This window comes from Scomber japonicus, chromosome 6 (assembly GCF_027409825.1).
Source record: "Scomber japonicus isolate fScoJap1 chromosome 6, fScoJap1.pri, whole genome shotgun sequence".
Classification (NCBI taxonomy): Eukaryota; Metazoa; Chordata; class Actinopteri; order Scombriformes; family Scombridae; genus Scomber; species Scomber japonicus.
In genome coordinates this window covers 13,761,219-13,787,594 of record NC_070583.1, presented here as the reverse complement: position 1 = coordinate 13,787,594, position 26,376 = coordinate 13,761,219, and the positions used below count along the sequence as shown (strand labels likewise).

General features: G+C 39.8%; 1 protein-coding gene across 1 annotated transcript in view; it reads left to right on the top strand.

The window, feature by feature from the left end:
• Positions 1–25,775, top strand: part of LOC128359828 (WD repeat-containing protein 49-like) — a 31,139-nt gene extending 5,364 nt beyond the window's left edge. The window contains exons 7-17 of the mRNA XM_053320151.1: positions 785–952; positions 1,362–1,510; positions 2,180–2,413; positions 3,982–4,146; positions 8,281–8,396; positions 10,600–10,730; positions 19,014–19,159; positions 19,513–19,573; positions 21,999–22,189; positions 24,460–24,657; positions 25,557–25,775. Coding sequence (XP_053176126.1) covers positions 785–952; positions 1,362–1,510; positions 2,180–2,413; positions 3,982–4,146; positions 8,281–8,396; positions 10,600–10,730; positions 19,014–19,159; positions 19,513–19,573; positions 21,999–22,189; positions 24,460–24,657; positions 25,557–25,775 — 1,778 coding nt within the window. The remainder of the gene's footprint in view (positions 1–784; positions 953–1,361; positions 1,511–2,179; positions 2,414–3,981; positions 4,147–8,280; positions 8,397–10,599; positions 10,731–19,013; positions 19,160–19,512; positions 19,574–21,998; positions 22,190–24,459; positions 24,658–25,556) is intronic.
• The last annotated feature ends 601 nt before the right edge of the window (positions 25,776–26,376 follow it).

The following is a 26,376-nucleotide window of genomic DNA, read 5'->3' as shown; positions in this document are numbered from 1 at the left end:
TGCAAGATCCATCCGTTTTCTGTAATACCAGTGAGCAAATCAAACCGGCCTAATTCTATGCTGCGCTGAGCACCTCCTAGTTGGTTGGTTTACTATACAGCAGGGTTGCAGTCAGTGCACATTTAGCACAGTCATCTCAGAAAGTGGATGCCCTTTAGAGTTCTGGTGGTGAAAACATTTTGGTATCAGCAGGAAGAAGAAGTATCTAATCCGAAGTAATGAAATAAAATAAGAAGTGTGTTACCATCAAATGTTGCAATGTTGTTTTACATAAAATGTTTTTGAGCTGAATTCACCCCATCTCCCATCTTCTAGTACCCTCTGCTATTAGCTGCTAGTGTGGATGACAATGAAATAGAAACCGTGCAAATAAGATTTAATGGATGAATGGTGAATTTGTTTTCTATCATATTGAGACACTTTCTTCTTATTGTTACATATTCCCCTGTGGTCAAGGTATGTGAAGACATGCAATTGTCTAAAACCAAAGACACCAGCATGAATTCACCATAACAGGTGACATGTATTTTTCAAAAAAGGGTTTCGGTTTGAAACCAGCTGTCTCATTAGTACCTGCTGTAGTGTTGATGCATTACAAGCAATAGATTTACAATTATAACATCTACTAGATAGGAACTATATAAAAGTTAAAAGAACACAACAGTAACTGGAGCTGAAGTGTTAATATAAGGTGCCTAATTATCTGTGTGTATCCTGTTTTCTTTACATCTAGTTTGAGTACCTAATTTACTGTCACTTTGTGATCCTCTCCTGATTCCTGCAGTATGTCACCTGGGCTCACTGGAGGCCTTTGTGTCATGCAGCACCAGCCCACAGAGCAGCATGGTAATTGGTTGGAGGGAAAAGGAAAGCAGGAGTGTAAGAGTCACTTCTTTCTTTACAAAGCGGGGAGTGTGGGACATGGACCACCACTGTGGACTCAATCTTATAGGTGAGGACAAATGTGTGCTATGGGTCACATTATGTAAGATGTTTTTTTCATGATGGAAGAATGAATAGCAAATGCGTGTTCATCCCTAATTTGTTAAATCCAGTGCCTTACATTCTGTGCAAAATACAACACGCTCTATCCATAAACTCAGTTTGAATATGAGAAGAGGATTTTTAGCATGTGTTATGTGCCTGTGCTGGTTGCTATGGTTAAAAAGACTCATGCAAAAGTTCTGTTAAACTAAAGAAAATGCCTAACAACACTAGTCCACACACACTCAAAGGGATAAGGATGCATCAAAACAATCAAATGCTTCATTGAACACTCAATCGGCTGTAGGGGACTGAAAACAGCATGATTTCCTTTAATTAATTGTAGTTTTAATTCGAACCAATTTGACTGGTTGTAGCCACAGCAGGTGTGGACCATCAGGTCCTGCTGTGGAACCCTTATGTGACCTCAGAGCCAGTGTGTGTGCTCAGTGGGCACACAAGCCCGGTCACCTCCGTCCGCTTCATGCAGACCAAGCAACAATTGCTCAGCTACTCCAACGACAAGGTAGGAGTGTGTGTCTGTGTGTGTCTGTGTGTGTGCAGCGAGAAGATAATATGATAAAGAAATCAATCATTGTAATATTCAGTGATACCTTGCTATAATTACTGTAGAGGTACGAGACCCAATCAGATAATTGATAGCCTGTTTCCCCCTGTTGCCTCTATAAGAGTTAGTGTTTAAAAAATAAATAAATCGGACCACATTTTCTTTCAACCCTGCTTTTCTCTGTTGCAAAAAGGATGTTGTTGCTTGTGCTGCTTTTCCTCTCCCTGTTGTAGCACTGTGCATGTTTGCCTTCCCTTTGGTTTTTCTGAAGAGAATGAATATTTTAGAAGTGATTTATGTTCCATCTGCCTTCTGCTCAAACGCCATCTGCCATCACAAGAAACTCTGAAAGCTTTACCTCAGTTTCCTCTGGAACATCTCCTGCACCAGTGACAGTCATCTTGTTTTGTGCCATAAAGCAATATGGAAGAGTTCTTCAAATTTTGATTAAGCGCCTGCTAGAGCAGCCAGTCTTCTTAGAAAAGGTCCTGTTTGCATAGTATTATGATAATTTCCCAGAACTTGATGTGATAATCATCCATTTCTATAGTAATAGTTTCATGCACATGGTCATTTATGCACTCCTCTGTGCACACTATCATACACTTTCCTGGGTTGTCTTTTCAGGTCCTGTGTTTATGGGATGTGTCCAGTCAGCTGTGCATTCATCGTCTTGACAGCATCTTCCCAAAGACACAGGAGGACACGCACACTCTCCTGTTCCTCCACGAGGAGCAAGAACGGCTCCTGCTAAGCTTCAACAGCCTACTTCTCTTGCTGGAGACTATGAAGGAGGAGAAGAGGATTAACAGCCATGAGCACCCTGTTACCTGTGTGCTCTATAATAGTTTGTTCAGACAGGTATGCTGTGGCTTCACTCTCCAGAGAGGGAGGGAAGGAGATGGACTTAATGACAGAGGACAGCAGTAAGCAGGCAGCAAAGCTTCAGTATGCTCAATATGTAGTGCTGTATGGGCTCTGCTATTGTGGTGGTAATAAAGAGGACATGTTTTGTAATTGTCCTGTAATTGTTATTTTTATTCTGTTATGATCTGACATCATAACAGTTTAAGTATGTTACACTTGGTCCAAATTCCAAAACTTAAGGTGAACATATGTAAAAATGCTCCCTGAAAGTCACAAGCCTCCACGTCTTCCTTGTGATGACTTCAGATTGTTGTTTTGAGCAAAAACAAACAAACAGGAAAATAAGTGAAATTTTACTACTGTTTGTTTACGTCGCTGCCAATAAGCAGCTTCCAGAGGCTAACCAATCAGATCATAGAAAACATAGGAACCAATCATTGGGTGTTTTGGATCTTTCAATATTATATGCACCCAGGGTTGATAAGACTCCTGATAGAACACCATCTTTAGGCCCTTTCGAAAGCCTCCATGGTGGACTTGGTGGCTTTCATTTTTGAAACCTGAGTAATACCAAGTAGAGTGTAGACCTTGATCAGTGAGCGGCCAACAAAGCGTCAACACCAAACTCCTATTGTCTCACAGTGAGCCCTCCAGCCTCTCCTCTGGCACTGATCCTCCGGCTCCTGGTACTTGGACCACTTCAGCTCATTTGTCTCTTCTACAGTATACGGTCCTCCCAGGGAACTGTCAGCTCTGTTAGGAGCACCTGCTTTGAAGAGATTGATGCTATCACCCAGTCTGGCCTCAACAAAGTTGCAACTATGTGGTTTGGGAGCTTAAGTTGCCATCATGCAACTCCCAGTCAACTTTCTTCAGCACCTAAACCTAACCCCTCAGGGCTGTTGTAACTCCTGAGGATGTGCTGGTGTGAACCTTTTCCAGGGCACAGAGGACATCCTGGAGAATCACTCTTGTCCCAGACATGAATGTTTTCTGGGCTAGGTAGAAAATCACATGCATCCTGGTTCCTCCTTAACTTACACCCCCCAGGATTAGTTGGCATCTGTCCTTGCCATGGGCTGTATCATAGCAAGGTTTTGGGATGGCTCCCTGTCTGTCCTGTTACCACTGTACCCACCTGAACCCTGTGTCTCAGCTGAGACAACAGTATTTAAATAAATTAGTTTGACTTAGAGGGAAAGTATCATGATTTGATACAGTTTGATAGGACTGTGACAGAAAATTAAATGCAGTTTTGAAAGTGATCTACTCTATTTCATTATTATGTTAGCTAATGCATTCAACTATTGTTAAAGACCTCGCCTTTGAAATTTTAAAATAAAATACAGCCCCTCTCTCTTATTCCCATTTGGCAGCAGCATCAGTTGCACATTTTCTTCAGTGGTGGCTTGGCACTAAAATAAAGTGAAATAAAGCGTGGAGAATGGTTTGGCTTTGTCATTAAAATATACATCAGTGGAACCTGCATTTTCTCGCTGCATAAAATAGATCAAACTCCTTTTGATGATTGATCTCCTCTGTCTCTCTCTCTCTCTGTGCAGGTAGTCAGCAGTGACTCTGCCTCCTCTGTGATCTGCTGGTTGGCTGACACAGGCCAAAAGGTCAAGCAAATCTGCGGTTGCCACGGAAACGCTGAAATCTCTGCTATGGCCCTAGATGGCACACAGACTCGACTGTTTACTGCAGGCACTGATGGAGAGGTCAAAGTAGGTGGACAGACAGACACACATGCACACATACACACACACACATATATCAGGGGTATTTTATGCCAGCACACCATACTAAAATGCGTGCGCAGCGTCTACACGATGACATCAAACCTCTAACGTGCGGGTATAAATTCCATTCACTTTCAATGGACAGACGAGCGTCATGTAGCCGTCACGCAGACGCTATGCAGGTGTTGTTGCGCATACGTGTGTGTTACGGCTGTATGACGGGTGAATAGCACCTCAAATACGTGACATGAAGACAACGCTTGACTGTTAAGTACAATTCTACACGAGCGTACAGGCACATACTGTGTAATGTTTGTGGAAATGATAACAGCGAGGTGTTATCGTGCCGTGCCATGTTGCGAACGCATGCGGAGGCCTCTGTGCACGCTCGTTTCAATGTACAAATAATTAGTGTGCAGCAAGCGGGAGGAAAAAGATTTTTTGACGAATTGAAAAAGTTGTTTTAGAAAGGCTAAACACCAACAAATATGGATTGAAGCAGATCATTTCGTTACGTAAAAATGTATTCTGAATTTGGAAATGATTACATTGATTTTTTTTTTCAATAAATATAAACTTTTGAACTTTACAATGCTCTTTTGCAGTGTTTTGGACGAATGGTGTCTTCCCCTGCAGGCGTCAGTGCAACAGACCCTACCCTGGATGAATGAATTCAATAAGAAATGGATCTATAATGTTAGAAGGTTAATGATAAATATGAGACAAAATTAAAATTCGAATAAATGTGAACATTTATTCAACAACCACGGAATCTGCAAAATGTTCTAGTTATGTGTTATAGGCGTTCACACATTATAGGCGTTCACATGACGTTGACGCGTGTGTCACTACTAAAGCCAACAGTTCAGACACCTTAACGTGTTAACGCGTAGACTGAAATAGCCTAAACAGTCTCATTGTTTTCTCCTGGGAATACATGCACTGCTTGAATTGTGAAGCAAAGCAGCTATTACACTCAAAATTCGTCATCACAAAGTTAATAATTATTTGTACATGAGACGAGCATGCACACAGGCGTCTGCTGTGTTTGCACGTGACACTTACCACCCGTCACCCTTCATTATTTGCTATACTCGCCTAGCTAGTATAGTTATCACTCTTTATCCAGGTTTAGGTGACGCCATTAAGGCACCGAGTGTCTGCTGTGCTGGCATAAAATGCCCCTGATATGACATTTATCACCCGTCAGTCACCCTTCATTATTTGCTATACTCGCCTAGCGTGTGCCTTTACGCACGCATAGTTGTCACTCTTTATCCAGGCGTAGGTGACGCAGTTAAGGCGGTTAAGGAGTGTTTGCTGTGCTGGCATAAAATGCCCCTGATAGCACATATGCATGCGCGCACACACGCGCGCACACACACACCTTCAGCTGTGAACCATACAGCCACAGGTCAATCTGCATTGAGATGCAAAAATCTGAAATGCACTGACTGAAATGCAAAAAAGCCTCACTCACTTAAGTAATAATTTATGAAACTAAAAACTCACTGTGTGTCAGCAGCAGCTTGTTATGTGAACACAGTTCTTGAACAGTAAAAGAGGTTTTGGTAGGCAAGTATAGCAGAAACTGTAGGGTTTTTTACATATTCTTGGAGTTGACTCTGGAATAATTTAGCCCCTTTTCACACACACATTGTTAACCCAGGGTTAACTAAAGCCCAGGGCTATGCAATTCACACTGCACTTTTACTAGCTCTGGGTTAACACACACGACTAATGTTTGCATTGTAGAACACTATGACTACTCCATTATTTACTTTCTCCCTGTTTCACACTGGCATCATTAGCCCTGTATTTAGTCAGTTTTCCCGGGATAATACCCCAAACTTGTGGTTAACCCTGCTCCAGGGCAGGGCCAGCAAGCCCTAGGCTAAAGCAGGGGTTAGTCCACATTGGAATGTGCCAGGACTGTGCCAGTGTGAAAGCTTTCTTAGCCTGGTGCTACTGTAACAGCTCCTTTAGCCTGGGGCTAACATCTCCCTTAGCCTGGGGCTAAGAAGGCTCTAAGAATGATCTCAGCCTTGGGAAGGGTGCAGGGTGAAAAGCCTGTCAGAGAGACAGCGTGTTACTTGACATTTGGCAATAGGCTACATGAAGCTTGTTTTATTTTGTTTCCAGTGGTTGCACTTTACATCTTGTTTTTTTAGAGATATCCTTGTAATCAGTGGGATCGTGTGTGTTTGTTTTTGAATGTTGAAACATTGCATAATTTATTAAGTAAACAATCTTCCGCCCTTTTCTGTCTGTATTCCCTCTTTTTGGGAATCCAGTACAATATAACAAATGTAGGAGCAACAGGGACCTGCGGAAGTGCTCCTTTTTACACTTGGGGTGTGTGAGTCTGTCGCTGAAAGAGCTGCTTAAAGCCCTCACAGTCTGATGCAGAGGGTGAGAGTTGTTGTCCATGATGGAGGACAGTTTGGCCAAAACCCTCCTCTCTCCCGCCACCTCGATGGAGTCCAGGGGGCAGCCACAGACTGAGCTTGCTCTTTTTATCAGTCTGTTTAGTGAGGGAAGCATGCAGGCCCAGGGGCTAATCTGAATGGAAACCACTACAGTGTGTAGAAAACTGATTCACAATAGAAGTATTACAAAGCATACAGTCAAAGACAAAAGGATTTAGCATCTAATAATTTCATAGCTAACTCTGCCCAGATATCAGCCTTACTTCGTGATTACTCTAGTAAGTAATCAGATGTGTGTCAACATTGGTGATAAAAGGGAATTGATCGCCTTTGTTTCTTTAAAAACTATGTTGCTTGCAGAAAAATGAACTGATTGTAAAGTATTAATTACTCAAATACCAAACAAAGCCAAGTTAATATTACACTACACTGTAAGACCATAGTCCCTTTTTTCCCCTTGTTGTTTTGTTCTGATCAGTATTGTATCTCTTTTAGTTGAGGCAGTGCAGCGACAGAGAGAGGGAAAGCAGTGAGGTCACGACTTTTCTTGATAAGATGGGTCATAGAACACAATGACCAATGAAGACTGTGGGTGGAGGGTCCAAGGGCAGAGTTAATGTATAGGTGAGAGGATTGTGGGAAGTTCATGGGTGGAGGTCCAACACAAAGGTATGAGGAATGTCAGCACTGATGCTGATTACAATTATATATTGGTACCTGTGTCAATACTGACATTATTAAACAGGTCAGGTATCAGATGTAACAGATCCACATTGAATACAGTTTTCTGTCATTGTTATTGTAATTCAATGCGATCGTTCTGATCTGCGATCAGTTAGATTAATGCAGTCACTGAGAGGCAGCACATCAGTTTTTTGTACCACCGCATGGCCTCATGTTACCTTTAAATAAAAATGATTCCAGTTAGCTCCATTCAGTGAGTAGAGATTTTAGATTTGGGAAAAAGAGAGCACAGATCAATATCAGAAGATACCCTGATCATTTCTTGCACAGGATTTATTTTTTTCAAAATCTAATTATATTTCAAACATGTGCTATTGGTGCTCTGTGACTGTAGTGTAACTCCAGAATCAAGCACTGTATAATGACCCCAAGCATTAGTGCAATTGTTCTCAACAGATAAATGAAATAATTGTGCATATTGTAATCAATATAATCAACTACATCAGCTCTCTGACCCCCATGAGCCCTTTTGAGAATGCAGCCATGTGCATCCTGTCCACATGCAAGCACAGACTCATTATCAGGTATACACTCACATTGCCATTAGAAACAATGATACGAGTCATCCTCAGCAGCAGAAGAAGGCACTCCATGGGCCAATTAGTAACAATATGCAGCATCTCTCCAATTTTCATCAACATTGAACCCGTGGTGAAGCAGCAGAATTTGAAATTTTGACCTTTTAATTACAGGGTTCCCATTGGGCCAATCAGTGCTACTTTGTTAAATGCCAGAACACTGGTCCAAACTGAGCCATTGTGCTAAATTGGACAGTCAGTGTAAGATATTACCTGAACTATCATGTTTGATGGATGTGCAGTGGGATAGTACCTTAACTGCTGCATATTTTACTGCTAAAGAAACATGACATTGTCTGTTGGCATTGAAACGTTGTGTCAGTGTTGTGATTTTGTTTTGAGTGTCATTTTTGCTCTGTGTTTTGCAGGTTTGGGACTTCAACGGCCGCTGCCTACACAGAATGAATGCTGGCCTGGGTCATGCTGTGGAGATCTCACAGGTTCTGCTGCTGAAGAGGAGCATACTGGTGATGGGCTGGGAAAGGTACATGTGCGGATTTATCATACATGCATTTGTGATGGTTTATTGTTAGGGAAAATGTTGTATTGCAAGTTTACATCTTATGTTTATTTAATTCAAATGCGAAATATGAAACCAAATGTTGTTGGAAAATGTGTTGCTCTTTTCTACAAGGAGTTCATATTTCCAAGATACAGACTCTTGGGTCTTTTGATGCAGTTACACCTTCATAGATTGTGTATGTTTGCATGTTGTGTATGAAAGAGACTGCACTTGTCAAAGAGTCAGGATGAGAATGTGTGTATGTGCGAAATACTGTGTGTGTGTTTCTGTCTGCCCTCTCCTGCTCTCTCTCTCTGCCAACGACTCAGAGCAAACCAGACATCTGGACTCTAACGAGTCAGCATGCTCCAGGGTGCTCCCATTCACTTTAGTATCACTACCTCATTTGTGTGCGTGTGTGTGTGTTTGTGTGTGTATTTCCTTGTATACCCACATCCCATCTGCTCTTCATCTTCATCATCATCGTCATTTTCACACCCAGTGAGCTGAACTCAGCAGTGTGCTATCATCAAGTTATATGACTCTCTCTGTCTTTCTCTTCCTTCTACACACACACACACACACACACACACACCTACACACTCCCACACACTTTCTTGCTCTCTGGGGTATCACAGTGGTAAAAAGAACATAGATGACAGATCAGCAGCAGTAAAAGAAAATACTGCCTCTATGACTTTCATCACTCATACCCTTTCCTGTTTCTTTACATCCACCTCTAGACCACAGTTGAATCCATACAATACTGTGCTACATAAAGTCTTATCCAAGCAGCAACCTCTGGGGCCGAAAAATTAAGCCAACACCAAAGTATCAAAAACCACAGTTCCTCAACTGGCCAGAGAATCCCCATAGACCCTGATGTTAAAATGCCCAACTTTACAGCAGAAATAAACATGTTTACAGCCTGGTACTAAAAATAATTAAGTCTCTACAGATTATTTCTCAGTTCAGGACAACTGTATGTAGGGTGAATTTTTATATAATAAGTGCAAAAACCGAGACGTTTCGGGGTCGAAACGTTGTGTTGGTATGTAATTAAATCACAGGAGCGAATAATACAGTGTGCAGGTGTCTTCCTTCTTATTACAGCTGCAGTTACTTTCACCCAACACCTGTTAAATTAAGTTTAGATAAAGTTTAGATAACGTAACTACTGCATAACACCAGATGCACATAGTGTATTCTCCTTCCTATTACTACTGCTACTGGTACTGGTACATCCTTTACCAGCAATACTTATACCAATACGACTGATACTTCTACTTGTACATCTAATATTACATACACTACAATTTAAGGGCTGGCTGTGGCTCAGGAGGTAGAGCAGTTATCCATCCCAGATTGGTGGTTTGATTCCCAGTTCCTCCAGTCCAGATGATACTTAACCCCAAATTGCTACTCATGGCTGTGACAATGGTGTGTGAATGAGTGTGTGAATGTTAGTTTCCTCCTGATAAGCACATTGGCACCCTGCATGGTAGCCCCTGCCATCAGTGTATGAATCTGTGTGTGAATGGGTGAATGTAACATGAATGGTCAAAAGACTGGAAAAGCACTCTGTAAGTACAGTCCATTTACCATTACTACGGCTGCTGCTGCTACTTATATTGTCCTTCTGTTACAACTACTTCTACCATTACTGCAAATGCTACCCATACTACTGGTTCATCTACTGGTACTTCATCTACTGCTACTACTATTACTAGTGCTGCCAATGTTTTCAGTGTTACTTCTACTATTACTAAGACTGCTACCACTGTTACTAGAAGTCATCCTACTACTACTGCTACTGGTAGAACTACAACTATTTTATGTTATTATTACAATTGCTAATGTTTCAATTACTAATTCTACTATAACTAAGACTACTATTACTGTTACTGGTACTCCTACTCCTATTGCCACCACTTCTATTGTTACTACTACTGTTACTGGTGCTGATATTACTTCTAAGTTACTACAACTAATTATGATGCATAACATGAACACATACCGATGAACAAAATCTACTGTGATTGGAATTTGTATAGGTGATGCACTCATACACATCTAACTCACTTCTCACTTCTTTCCTTTCTCTCTCTCTCTCTCTCTCTCTCTCTCTCTCTCTCTCTCTCTCTCTCTCTCTCTCTCTCTCTCTCTCCTGTCTGTCTTTCTATAGGATGTTAACAGTATTCCGTCTGCATTCCTTCTCGCAGCCTTGTGTTGAACCATCAGAGTGGAAGGGGGGTGTTCAGCATCGTGGTGATGTGCTCTGTGCTGCATTCCAGCCTCCACAGACTCTGGTCACAGGTGTGTGTGTTTGTGTGTGTGTGTGTGTGTGTGTGTGTGTGTGTGTGTGTGTGTGTGTGTGTGTGTGTGTGTGTGTGTGTGTGTGTGTGTGTGTGTGTGTGTGTGTGTGTGTGTGTGTGTGTGTGTGTGTGTGTACACATTTCAAGTCTTTTTGACACTGATTAATTAGTTTTACAAAATGTCAAGAAAACTAAAATCTTGCATATGGATGACATGAATCTCTCCCTACAATTTAATAACTAATTCATTCATTGTGTGTACAAAGTCAACTTTCATGTGAACAGAATTGTGCTCAGTGTCAAAAGAGTGCATGTGTTTTGCATGTTCTATTTCCTTTTTAAATTACACTTGCATGACTTAAATTAAGAAAGGGGGCTCATGCCGAGGAGAGAGATCGTAAGAGGGGAAAATAAGGCTTGGAAATGAAATTGATTCAGAGGAAAAAGAAAACCTCAGCGAAATGAAAAATAACTGGGAGCAGTTATCTGCTAATTAAAGTAAGTAGTGCTGTTATCAAAGGTCTCATGCTCCAAACACATTTCTCTCCGCTGGAAATAGCAGTATTTTTATGTTGGTATACATATTTGTGTGGGCACACTGCAAATTCTTCTCACCTTGCCAAGATTTAAACTCTATGAGATTATTTGTCTTCTTATTTACTAGTTTCTACCTTTGAGTCTGTTGTATATTCTTACATTTAGCATGAATATGTCTTCTTTGTCTTAATTAGTCAGGAAAGCTTAAATTTAATTATTTCTGGGTAAAACAAGTTAAAACACATCCAGTATCTTTTTCACTAGACAAACACTTGTTTCAAGATCAGTGACACAAACGCAAGTTCAATTGCTTGATTTACAGTAAGAATGACAGATAGGCATATTTACAAAAAAACAAACAATTTTATTCAAAAGTAATTGCCCAACCATGCTTCAACTTAAATGGACACTTTGATTTTCACTGCTCCAACACAGGTGACCCCAGCTTCTTAAATATAATGTCACTGGAAAAGCAAGAGTTATCCTTGAATTGGTAGATTGTCATATTTGATCAAATTTGATCAGCCTAGCACCTGACATGAACTGCATCACCATTTCACAATTGAAATTACAAGGATAAAGTAATCAAAATGGCAAAGACTGCTACCATTCTGTGGCGACCAGGGCAATGGAACAAGCTACAAAAACAAAACCGACATGTAACTGGCTTTTACAAAAAAATGTAAAATTTACAGTATGGAAGAGATCTATGACTTCAATCAGAACTCATGATACATTTCTACCCAGGGCCATTCCTATGTGCAATTATATCACAAAAATAATATTTTATTGGCATGTGCACACTTTCCTTGAAAGTAATAGGAAAATATAAGGTGTAATCAATAAGCTCATGCACTAGTTCTGTTGCCTGGGCCATAATGGGAACTGCCACTTCATAAGCCAACAAATCTTTATCAAAATCTAAAGTTTCATAAGGCCCCAAAGCAAAGCACCAAAGACAACACTGTGCTAACAGGCAGACAGCGACAGCTGATTGACAGCGGTGGTGCTGAACAGGCCAAGTGCACTTTCTCAGTCAGTACCACACTCTAAACATAAACATAATAGACACGGTGATCCACAGCGCTGTATTAGGCACATCCTAACACAAAGTCTGTCTACAACTCCACAGGCAGTGACACAGAGTAAAACAACAGATTAATCTAACATTCTGACTGATGACTTCACAAGCAAAATCTAAGTTATTAAACTATCTGGCTGAGCAGGGCCTGCTCTGTCTCCTGGTTTCAGTCCATTTTTATCCTCCATAAAACAAATAATCCGAACTGATAAACTGTATACATATCATGGCCCCTTTTTAAACTTCATCCTCATCTCCTTCATGGTGACAAACCTTCCAACCACCTTATCCTTGTCAGTATAATGTCCCGCTCCACACGCAGCAAAGTTACATTAGCATTCCCATTCCCCTTCAGCATTCCCATAATGCATTGCGGTGAAGGTGTCTGCTTAGTTTTTGTTGGTAATTGTAATTCCTGTGATGGTTTGCCATTGTCACCAAGAGTGAAATGAACGTAATAATTTAACAAGGACTTCTATTAAACCAGCTTCTTGAGAGACACTTGGTCACATAAGAAAGTCACACATTTTCACTGTTTGATCGCTTTATGTCGAAGTTATTTGGCCCATCCGGAGCCCGGGATTGGCCCTCTCTGTGTGCTCTCAGTTTTGCTTACAATAATGCTGGTTGTGGTTTCCTTATAATCAGTCTCCTGTATTAAGATGAGCCAGCTTGTTTAAAGTAACCACACAAGAATAATTTACTAATTTTTGTTACTGTGATGCGGCAAATCTGATTACAGGAAATTTTAACTAAAATTCAGTATTTTTGTACTGATTTCAAACTCGTGGGCACTTATCAGAGCTTGCTTATTTCTAGACTGGAACAAACTTATTTTAGGATCTTTTGTCAAGTAAAATGATCTTTCTGCATGGACAGATCATTCCACTTGCGTTGAGTCAATGTCTGCTGGAATGAAGTATTTTTTCATATATTTTAATGGGCTTTTTTTACAGTACTATATCCTGTGCTTGTGTGTGCAGCCTTTGCAGCCTTGTACACTTACACATGCATACAATAACTTGAAGGTTTCTCAACACCCTGTACATTAGCATGTTTGATTAAATCTCAAACAATATTATGTAAGTTTTATGTAAGACTTTAAAGACACTTTAAAGTCAAGAGTTCCTCACTCTTGCCCTTTGTTATTGTAAGCCGAAATAAACTGTGTAATAGTTGTTTGAGTTTTTTTCCATAATTAAGTTTTTCATTCCTCAGAGGAACAACAGCTTCCATTTTCTTTATTGTGAGCTGACATTTGCCTCCAACAAGCACCGAAATCTCCACATGTAGCCTATTAATTGGCAAGGCCCATCCTAATTATGTTCTTAGACTTTTATTAAAGGCCAGTGAAGTGGAAAGGTCAAGAAATATATACGTGTGTATATATATGGATATATATATCCATATATATACAAAGCAATAATCTTTCTCTCCCTGTGTGTGTGTGTGTGTGTGTGTGTGTGTGTGTGTGTGTGTGTGTGTGTGTGTGTGTGTGTGTGTGTGTGTGTGTGTGTGTGTGTGTGCATGGGCGTATGGTAATATGACCATAACTAAGCACTACACACTGAGAGCTTGGAAGTATAATTACTCAGAACCAACATATTTCCTCTTCTGTTTTTGTTTTGTTCTTTTTTTAAAGTCTGCACAGGTTGTGGGTTGGTCTATAGTTTGAGTGGGAATTATGTCTGTCTGTATTTATCATTTCCTTTTTTATTCCCTTTGTTGTAGTGTTGCTCCACAAAAAGAAATAAGCTATATACACCACAGAAATGTATCCAGGCAGCTGATCAGTGAATGGGTTCAGTAGCAGGAAGTGGGAATTACGCACACACACACATGAAATTGGGGTAGAGTCCTAAAGTCACACCAGGACTTATTAAAATTCAAAAACATTAGACGCCTCTGGCTAATGGAAGAGCAGACAAGAGGTCTGAGATCTTTTCCTTTCAATCACTTCATATTTTATTATACTGCTGTGAGTTCTTGCAGACTTTGGAACTCATCTCTAAAGTTTGTGCGCATGATTTTATTTAGTTTTTAGGATTTTGTGCTCCCTGGGAGCAAAACTTAATCCCATTTGCCAAGCTGTCATATCGAGCAATTCAAGACCGAAACCCACCATTAACGAAAGCAACAAAGAATATGTACTCATCACATTGAAAATATTTCACAAGTTAAAATGCTAACAGGAGAAATCTAGGTTTACCTTGTCTCTTAAGGTCTTTAAAATGTGAAAACAACATACTTTGAAATACCAGCAACAACTCAGCACTCATCACTTTCTTAGATATTTTTCTGCCTCGGGGATTGAACTGGCAAACCTCCAGACACTGGTCCTCTTCTATAACCATCAAACTACAAACACTCCGCTCCCAATTTGCCCCAGTATGCTCCTCAGTCTTCAGTTTTATCTTTGGCTCACGTAGTGAAAGTTCAGTATCGGTTTACCAGTCTGTACGAGCAGGGCGCAGACATAAACTGCATAAACTGCAGACCCGCTCTGTCCGCCTGAGACACATCAACCCCAGAGATAAGTATAGAAGAGAGATAAAGTGAGGGATGGCAGTGGAAAGGTAGATAAGAGTGGATGTGTTCAAAGCTGGGGGAAGAAATGGTTTGGAAAGAAATGAATAGTTGGTGCTGGAACAAAAGCCCAATTCAGGAGCTACTTAACTGTACTTGGAACTTGAAACTACTTCAAAGTTCGCTCCACAATTTCTTTGGTGTGTTCAGCTCCTCTCTCTGCCTGCTTCCTCCCTTCTTCCCAGTCTCTAACTTGACATTCCCCGTTCACTTCTGTTTATTTTTTACCTCGTCTCCCTAGTTAGCCTGCTGCATTTCTTCCCCCGCCCACGTACACACACACACACACACACACACACACACACACACACACACACACACAGCCCCACACTGCACCCTCCACCTCCAATTTAATCCAAATGCCCAATTTAAATTATGTTTATTAGAGCTCTCTCAGTGGGAGTGAGGGGAAATGAGACAGAGTACTTTCTGTCTTTCAAGCGTGTGTGTGTGTGTGTGTACTGTAGGGTGGGGGTTGTGTCTGCTAGAAAGAGAAAAGGAAATTATACCTGCGGTTGTGTCTGAAGGTGTGTTTATTTTTATACTGATATATGACCATGTAGTTTGTAAAAAAAACAAAAAAAAACAAAACAACTGCAAGTAAATGAATATTTTTGCTTTTGCCAGCAAGAAGTATGTACAAGAAATCCCCCTTTAATCTGTGATTTCTCTCCGTTCATAACCTGCTGTCACTCATCCATTGGTGTCACAATATTGATGACTCTCCAGGCCATAGAAACTTGTCAGATGAATGCAAATGATCTACCTAATAAATTGTATTTTTAAAGTCTAAAACATATTTCAACTCTCTACCTGATAATATCTTTGGCATGAAGCTGCAAGCTTGTGTTTTGTTCCTATAGGCACTGTGACCTTTCAGCTGATGGAATAGTTTTCTGTTGTCAGAGGAACAGGTGTATCGAGATCAACCAATATCTTACCCAGAAAAATCATAAAATTATATAATTAATTCACATAATACAATGTGGCTTTAATATAATTTGGCTTTAAGAAAGTACAAAAGCATATATCACATTCATATCTTAATCCCCTATATTTCCACACTTCTTTCCATACTAAAGCAAAAAGTGAAAGTGAACTATCTCTGTTATTTTCTAAATTAACTATTTTTGCAAATTATTTATTTTCCAAATCCGCCAAGCACAAAGACGTTTAAAAGCGATGATGCATTAGTTTCAGTTGGCAGCATATTTCTTCAGGGTTGCAGTGAGTAATCACACACTTTCACATCAAAGCGTGTGTGCTGCCAAATTATGTGTGAGAGCCGCCAAGTGAAGGCAGTAGTGGCATCATGGCCACCAGTGACAAAAGTCAATTTAAAGTTCTGTTGGACTGTGCATGCATGTGTGTGTGTGTGTGTGTGTGTGTGTGTGTGTGTGTTCATGAGTGTGCATGTGCATCTGTTTATTTGTGTCTGAAGTTGAATCAAGTTGCAGCAGGAACATTTGGCTGATGTGGGACTGAAGCCTCCTCATCCATATTCAAAGTCTAGGCGAGGTTCTGCTTGGCTTCTCACACACAGACACTGTCAAACACACATGCACATGCACAGACACACACACTCAAACACACACACAGCAGGGTGCATGTAGACAGGGGTCCTGTGTACCACCTTCAGTCACAACCCCCCTATTCACTCTTCCGTCTCTCCTCGGATCCTTTAATCCTTCATGGCTGAACACCTTCCAAGTGACCAAAGACCAAATCATCAAAGACGGCACGCCAAACTTTGTTAGAAAAGAAAATATAGGCTTAGAAATCAGAAAAATGACTGACAGTAATGACATCTTTCTCAAGCAGAGGATGCTCTGAATATTTTAAAATGTCTTTGTTGGAGTTAGTGAATCAATAAATAAGCAGATATGGGTGTATGTATGTATGTGTGTGTGTGTGTGTGTGTTGTCAATGATCAGGGTTCAGTGCATTAGAGCACCTTTGAAAGTTAATGGAGGTAAAAGTGAATCCATCTTAAAGCTCAATATTGTGTAGATGCTGCAGATATCAGCACTCTTGCACCACCTCTATCTCTCTCTCTCTCTCTCTCTCTCTCTCTCTCTCTCACACACACACACACACACACACACACACACACACACAGAAGTTGACCCTGGGCTGCATGAATAATGCCACACTCTCATATACTTGATACCTCCTATTGCTCACTGCTCGCACATACACACCTCCCTTATCTAACACACTCCTCACACATCTCATCAAGTCTTGCTGTTCAACTATTGAACCACTAGATGAGATTCCTGCTGTATATTTTTATCACACAGAGAAACACACATGCAAGTGTACACACACACACATACACACACACACACACACACACACACACTTTCTTATATATTCTTGTTTTTTAAATCTTTATTTAATTACGCAATCTCATTGAGATTGATATCTCTTTTCCAAGAAAGTTTTGAGAACAAGAAACATTCATAAGACAAGAGCCCAATGAGCAGACCGACACAACACGACTACACAATGCACAAAAATGTAATAAAAACTTCATAAAAAATAATGCTTTAAAATCTCTAAGACTAATAGATAGACAAATATAAGACTCTAGTTTGAATCTATCAGTTTGCAGTTCATCCCATTTAAAATGTGTAGAGAACTTGAAACCACTTCAACCAACGTTATTGGGAACATGAAGGATATCTGAGGTAGTTATGTGAGGTAGTTCTGAAGTTTAAACAGTAGAGCTTGATACATGAATAACACGAGAGTGGTATTTCTCCTGGATTATAAGGAAGTCCATACAATCCTGTGATACAGAGAAGTGTGAAATATATAATTTGTGATAAAGCGTAATGCACTATGATACACAGGGTTTAACTGATGAAGTGTTGAAGAGTACAAAATATCTCCATAGCCAAGTCAAGCCAATTTCAGAGGATGTCAGGTAGGATACAAGAAGCCTAATTTGATTTACATTTCTGAGTCAAATGTTGAACATACATCTTGAATAATCTGCTGTGAAGCCAAATGTATTATTTGTATATTTATTATTTGACTCAGCAAGAGTAATATGAGTGCTGTTTAACGTTTTAATTGCAGGATAATCAGAGAATAATTGGTGGAGATGGAAAATACTGTCTACTTGGTCTTTTTTTGCATTAATAATTACTCTGTGATTAAGGAGTCTTAATTAGAAAGCATCAAAGGCAGACTGAAGATGAATCAGGGACTGTTCTTGTGGGATATATAAAACTGTATCATCTGCAAAAAATACAGTATTGATCATGGAGAAATATGTTATTCATGTATAATGTAAACTGCAATATATCAAGGATAGACCTCTGTGGCAACCCATTACTGATAGTAAGAGGGCTTGCTTGACATTTGTTTGAGTTTTATGATCAACAGCATCAAATGCCTTTGAGAGGTCAATTTTTTTTTATCCAATGAAGAGACAATGTTGTCAATGACTGAAACTGAAGCTGTAATTGTTCTGTGACAGGGAAGATAACCAGACTGTTGTTTTTGTAATAGGTTTAATGAGTCAATAAAGGTGGATAGTTGACCAATGATTCTAGGATTTTTGCTAAGAAAGGAAGTTGAGATATTGGATAGTAGTTATATAGTAGATCAGAGACATCACCACTTTTGCTCAAGTGAACAACTACAGTGCTTTTCCACAAAGCCGGAATCTTGTCTGTTGCATCCAATTACTTAATACCAGTACAACACATGCCGATTTTCCAACAATGCCAAAAACATATGATGTAGATGATTTGAAAAGCACTTTCTTTTAAAGGATTAAGGATTGAGTGGGGGAACAGCTGGTAGCTGGGAACAGATGTTGAGGTCAAACACTTTAAAGTGGTTTTTAGTGACTAGCTTGCATGATTCAGCAGCACAAGCAAACTCTGTATGAGTTGACTGAAAGGTCTTGTGTTGATATTTCTTTTGAAATGCATAACTTTTTCCTCTCTGCTGGTTCAGTTGAAAACCTGTCAGGTTTTGCAGCGTCTTTCTCAATACAAAGTGTGGTTTTTACGTTTCCACCAAGTTCTTACATTTACGTTTTCATCCTATGTCTGATGTGTACAGGAAGCTATGATGGAGAGATTATAGTGTGGAACAACAGCACTGAAAAAGCTTTGAGAAAACTGTGGCCGCGTGCTGGATCTGATGAAGGCGAGAAGCACCAAGGTCTCACAGGCACACACACATTCAAAGAAATTCAACAAACAACAGTACAGTACAGTTTATGAGCCAATCATTGATTTAATTATACATTTTACTTTACATTTTACAATCAACATAAAAACAGTGTTAGTGTACTTTGTGTTTAGTGCTAAAAAAGCTAATGTTATGTTATGTTAAGATGCTAAACTAAGATGGTCAACATCATGCATACTAAACATCAATATGTTTAAAGGACCACAAAGCACAACTGTGCCTAGAGCCTCACAGAGCTGCTAGCATGGCTGTAGGCTATTAGTCTTGTTCTTCTGCTTCTGATCTTCCCTCACTCATTCTTTTCTTTTATTTTCTAGGTAATTTCCCTGATTCTCATCTTGGTTTCAGTGGCAAAGACGACTCACAGAACTGCATTGCTGTCACCAGGTTGTTCTTTTTACCAGGGCGCACATCTGTGGCTGCAGCAGGTGAAACATCAAAAACTAAATAATTCTTCACAGTCTTAGTGTTGCTTATTTGTTCCAGTAGTTTTGGAAAGATATGGGGCACTGCATAATGTTTTAGTAATATTGTTGGGCAGCATTGCCTTAGGACTCACAAAATAACAGCAGTAAACACAAAGTGAATTCATTTTACCCTATAAATTCTGTATTATGCATTTTGACCTAAATCATGCTGTTGCCAAAATGATCCTGTCATCATGCATGTTGCCACTTTTATTAGTCATTAAAGCTGCTCAGCACAGTTTCTAGATTTGAGATTTTCCCGCTGTTTTTTAGGACGAAGCCCATTTTAATGTTTAATGCAAAATTTTCCTTTACACATACTTTGAGCCATCATGTGGGACCCTGCAAACAAAGTAAAGTTACTTTAAAAGGTTGAAAGAGTTCAATCAGAAGCTTTTTCTCTCACCAGATATACTGCATATATGGCCTTGCTGTTATTAATGCTGTGCAGTTGCGGGTTTGAACATTAGTCTGTGTGTATTATGTTCACAAAAGGCTACAAAAGATAATGTAGAGTAACTACACATCAGTGATTGTTTGATGTGATGATCTTGCCTGAAGTTTTCCAGCTTTTCACTTCTTTGCATATGTAGCATCTCAAGCTCCAAAATGTCTTTTGTTTAATTATTTACTTGAACAATATTTAATTTGGATTTTGTTATTCCTAGTTGCTGCATCTGTTTGCTACATGTCTAACCTTGATATAAAATAAAATAAAAAAATTATCAGACTCTGGGCCTTGGACTACATGCCAACTTTTCATAACTGACACATGTATGTCTATTGTTGAGTTTGAGCCTTGTCTAAATAAACAGAGCTGTAGTCAGCTCTGCAGTTAAGACTACTAGATGCTACTCATCTTCTAGCATAACTTTTTATGATCAGAGAACCACAGTAGTCAATCAATTATGAACACTCTGAGTGAGTATTCACACAAAAACGGTTCAGACACGGACACTTAGGCAGCATTCAGACTGTAAGCCAAAATCAGATTTTTAGCCAATCTAGATTGGAGCCAGGTGGCTCTTATGAAGTCTGAACAGTCATAAATCACATGAAATCCGATTTCTGCAACCCAGATCGAAACCACCTTTGGGAAGTAGTTTCAAATCGCATTTGGACAGATGTGTCTGAGTCTGAACAGCTCCAAACACTCAAATTGGTTTTGACTGTCCGTGACGTCTCTACGCTACGTCTCTACGCTACGTCATTCTATGCAACACCAGACCCGCACTTATTCCAGTTGTTGTTGCTCTGGCTCTGTTCTCCTACATCCGGTTTGTTGTCGCTGTCGCAGTTATATGACATCACACAATACACGCTAGATAACGCCTCCGCTCCGACGACATTGCCACAGCAACCTGTCAGATTGGTCATTAATGTGGCCCAGTCTGAACAGAGCCAAATCCGATTTGGACACTTGCTAAAAACAGTGTGGACAGTCAAGCCTAAAAAAATTTGGATTTGAGAAGGAATCAGATTTGAATCAGATTTGCCTGCAGTCTGAACGCAGCCTATGTTACTGACAAAGACTTTTGGTGCAAGACAGTATGACATGTGGTTTTGTTTACTCTGTTTACTTCCAGCTCTAATTTTATTACTATTATTTTTGTTATTGTTGTTGAACCTCCTTTGATATTTGATTTTACTGGATGTTCTCTGATTCAACAGAAAAGGACATGTGTAAAGGTACGTCTGCTTTGCCAAACATGTTCTTGGTTTGTATATTAGCTCAACTGGTTGTTGTATCGTTTGCTGAGGAAATCTGTTCCAAACTGCAGTTCTTTTAAATTAAGACTGGAGACTATTTGGTTTGCCACTGATTTTTATTTAATTAAATTTTGGACTATTTATTCTTATCTTGCACTGCACTGTAGCTGCTGTCATTTTTAACCCTGTTTTATCTACTGTATTTTATTTTGATTTGATTTTAAATTCTGTTCTCTTCTAAATCCTATAAATGTGGTATTGCTGGCTAGCATATTTGTAACTGGTGATGTTATACTGTACACCATGTATGCTGTGTTACTTGCTAAGGTGAGGTTGCTGAGGGTGATCATTAGGCTGTTGTTTGGAGGCTAATTGAGCTGTCTGGGGCCAGCCCATGTAGGTTAGTCCAAGTAAATACTATGAAGATACAATATTGGATCAAGATGTAGAATGACTGCTCTTAACCTGGGTGAGGTGAGATTCAAAGGCAGCTTAGTGGTGTCACCTGTAGGAGGGTTCAGTACATTTGTGTTGGCATAGCCTGACACCCACTGCAAGGTCAAAACATAATTTAACAATAATACTGGGCTTCCATAGCAGTGCTCACCCAACTTGTGTATTGATAAGAGTCATGCAATGATTATTCCAGATGTCTTAATTTCTGTGTCTCCCCTAGGTGGTGCAGATTTGGTGTCATGTGGCGGCTCAGGTGTGGTCAGGTTCTGGAACAGCCTCAACAGCCATCTGGTGGGACAGTTCACCTCTCACAATCGAGACCTGGGGTCTATTGTTATGACTGTCAGCCCCTGCGGAAAACATATAGTCACAGCTGACAGAGTGGGAATACTGAAGACATGGGACATAGAGGTAGATTTACTCATATACTGTACATATATACCAGCTGCAGAGGACCACACTAATTCACAATGACCTTGGGTCTTCGTACCACCATGACATATGTGTATAAGAAGAACAGTAGATAATATGAGAGAAAGTGATATGGACTGGAGATCATAAAGCCCAAGGAAGAAAAAGCAATGAAGAGACAGAATATCATATAACATGTAGAGTAAACCATTATATATATATTTTTTGGTAATTCCACTATATGAGAATAAAATCATTCAAGATTGAAGTAGATTTATAAGTAGTTTCATCCAAGTCATCTGATCAAAGCCTGTCTGTGGTAGGCTACTCTAGCATGTGAACACTTTATATACATCATAGAGTGATGAGTTTGCGCCTGATACCTTAGACAGGCCTTTTGACTTTTTGACTCTGATTATGGAGACTTGGATCACGCCATCGGTATGAGACGTAGCAACATCACTGTCATGCTCATAATCGCAGTAAAAGAACACCCTCTCGGGTATTATTGCCACAATATTCAGAGCTCTACTCTCTGTCACAGTTTATAAGACGGGATGAATTCAGATGGGTGCATCTCATTTGGCTTCCAGTATAATTTATGGAAATATATGTATATATGTAGCAGAGTTGAAGAAGTTGGGCATGTTCAGAGCTCTGGTAGAAATCCTGTCCCACGGCAAGTTAGGAGCACGCTTTGGAATCAGCTGGATGACTAACATGATTGCAACAGAATACAGTGTTGTGCTCTTAGATGCAGGATTTCTCAGTTAGCGTCAGTCCCAGTGCCAGAAGAAAGTGACTGGCTGGGCATTTGGGTTTTATGGGCGGGCCTGCAGCCGCACCCCCCAACCCGCGCGAACAAACAAATCAGCCATGCTTTATTTGCATGCAATGATTCATCAACAATCACTCATTACTGCAGTTTAATGATCTAATTTTATGACTGTTGTGGCATCAAATACAAGTATGAGCCCATAGTGAAGCATACATATACGGTACATAAATTACAACAAACTGTACATACTCGCATATATGCACTTAGACATATGTGCACACACACACACACACACACACACACACACACACACACACACACACACACACACACACACACTAACAGATGAAAGTACGTTCCTACCTTTAAAACGTCTTCCTCCTGGTGTTAAGAACAAGGCTCTAACAATTCCATTTTCTAATGATATCCATATTAAGTCAAGCATAATTCTGTTATAATTTAATAATTTAATTTAATGTTTTGATTGTTAACAGTTGTTTTAGTGTAACTAGTGATCATGTTAACTAGTGACTTTCAGCTGAAAGCATCATGGTTGCTCATAGTAATGGCAGCTGGCTCCTAAAAACCCTATAAATTTTACTTCAATCAATAAATACTCTGTATCTGTGTTTATAATCTACACTAAACATTTGATTTGTGTTAGTTAAACTGTGCTCAGGAAAAAGCATTCACCTCATAACGTTTCTCACAATGTGGGAAACAAAATGTAGCCTATAAATTGGCAGTCCAGTATTTACCATGTTTGACCAGCTTACCGTTTGTTTAACTTGTGGCTATCGGTTTGGATACTGCAGTGAGAGTCAGCATTTCTTCTCAAGCAAGATTTCAGAAAAATAACTGGAGAAATGTGAATGCTCCATAAAGGCAACTCCATTTGATTAACATAATGTAATACAAAAAGGAACAGATGAACATATACAGTGTTGAATATATGATATTTTAAGACTTTTAGTAGGACACTTACATTTTCTCCTTGTACAAATGAGGCAGGAGGTTTTTTCTCTCCCTCGAGCCTCATGGGACCTTTAATGTTGTTGGGCTTAGGGCTTGAGCCCCAGTAAGCATGTACATTAAAACAACACTGATTCTGATTTCTCCTTGGAGGACCTATCCATAATGCCAGTGCAGAGTGTTTAGCACCAGTTCTCACCCTAACATGATGTAGTATTACATAACATGCAAAATAAGGTATGTATTTTGTGTTAATGACCGTTAATGCACCATAGATTCATATATGTTTCATATGCTACAAAACAAATATGGTAAATGTTTGAGGTACAATTAAGATTCTTTTAGGGTTGAGTTTAAAAATCATAGCCATGGCTGTAAAAATTGTAGTAATAGTAATAAACACTGGTCCAGCCTGAAATAGCCTGAAATATCTATCTTTTCATTTTATACAAACATTGATCATTAGATCAAAATACTTAATATGCATGCATATAATATACTTTACTTGTCTGTCTCTTAGCATTATTGCCTCAAACCAGCTGAAGGAGTAATCAAAGAACTTCCAAAACTGCTGCATAGTTTCCACCCACACCTTGATCGTGTGACTCACCTGGAGACATGTATCCATGTGGATAGGGTCCTCCTTCTGTCCGCATCATCAGACTGCAGTGTGGCTCTAAGCTACCTGCCTGGAGACACCATTGGTTTGTTTGGACAGGTACACAAACACATGTGACTTAAGTACACTGCAGTGACTTGCATTACATAACACAACTGCACATAGTATTTGAAATAAATAGTTTTGGAGGGCAGAGATATTGTTCAGCTCCATGCTGCCAGGGTAACAGCCTTAGACCTCTCTGGTTCAAATATGCAGCAGTGTAGACTAGCTCTGATAAAGCCTAACCTCCCACTCAGCACAGTGCTGGTGGGTGGTAGTATCCAGTTGACAAAATGGCAGTGAAAAACAGCATAAAGCCATGATTAGGTGTGTGTGTGTGGCCCATATTAAGTTAGCCTGTGGCCGTGTCTGCTGAGTGTTGCTTCATTTCAGTTTGCCTCAGGTCCACGCAAACACACACACATATGAAGCCACACAAATGCACACATATATGCACACACACACACCACATCCCATACAAGAACTTGCATGAATGGAAGCTAAGTATACATACTTGCTGAAGTGTGTAGACCCAACGCACACAACTAAGCTGGTCCACAAAAAATCTGTCTGTTTTAATTTAGTCTGTTTGTCAGTAAGATTTTAAAGTTTAGAGAGGTGTTATGCTTATTCCTATTTCATTAGACACTATTGTATTCATGCTTTGTCTACATAATATTTAATGAAGGTGAATCTTGCAATTAAAAGACCATCTATATTCAGCATATCGAGTTATCAAAGGATACACTGTTAATTATTGATATGCTCCAGAGTAAGCTACAGAGGCATCCATTCACATGAAAGAGCTCCAAACTACAGTTTGAATTGTCAGCTTAACTGTTCACTTATTCAAGGTAGTGATCTTTCGGTCAGAAGGCCATCTAGCAGACCAGCACACTCATGTTGATCCCAAATATTCTTGCTGTTTTGTTTCCACTGCCATCCAACATCTGTAGGAGAAGCCGTGGTGCTTAGAGAGACCTGGATGTCTTCACCCACAGCAGGACTCAGAGCAGCAGCAGGGAGACCATAAAGGACAAGGGGACACCACACAGAGAGGGGAGAGGTCAATTCCAGCTCCCAGTGAGACATATGCTGACCTAGACCCTGACACCTCAGCAAAGGATGGAGAGGTGGGGATGAAAGTCAAGGAGGCAGAAGTAGACAGAAGATAACCTTTGTCCATGAATAGTCAAGCCTGTCTCAGCTGCACTGCTGTAGCAGTATGACTTCAGCTTAATTTCTCTGTTTTACTCTTCAGTAAAGCTAGACAGTGTTTTTGTAGGCTTGTGGAATATTTTTTGGTCTTACTAACAGTATTGACTTTGTCACAAATTTCTGGTAATATTTGTTTTTGTTATAATTTAGTATATGTGTTAACTTCTTCTACTAGAACCTGATCACATTACATTTTGTGCTTGCAGCTTTCTGCTCGTCCAAACTCTCCATTAAGACACGCAAAACCCTCATTTAAATACTGCTGTCTCCACCCTGTTGCACCTGTTTTCATTTACGCAGTTATTCTAAGTAGATCACCCACAAAACACACACAAACGGAACGCACAATCTTTTGCACTGTGCACGCAATTTAGTACCCACTATTTGGGATCTTAGTAAATCAGGCCCTTTATCTTTTATTGTAATGAAAACAGTATTTATCAATTTTTTTATTTTCTTATAAATAAATAAAAACATACATTATTGTGTTGTAAAAAGTGTTATATTAGTTTCAGTATGAGAACTGGACCAGTGTCTGTCATGCAGTCAGCCCAAAGT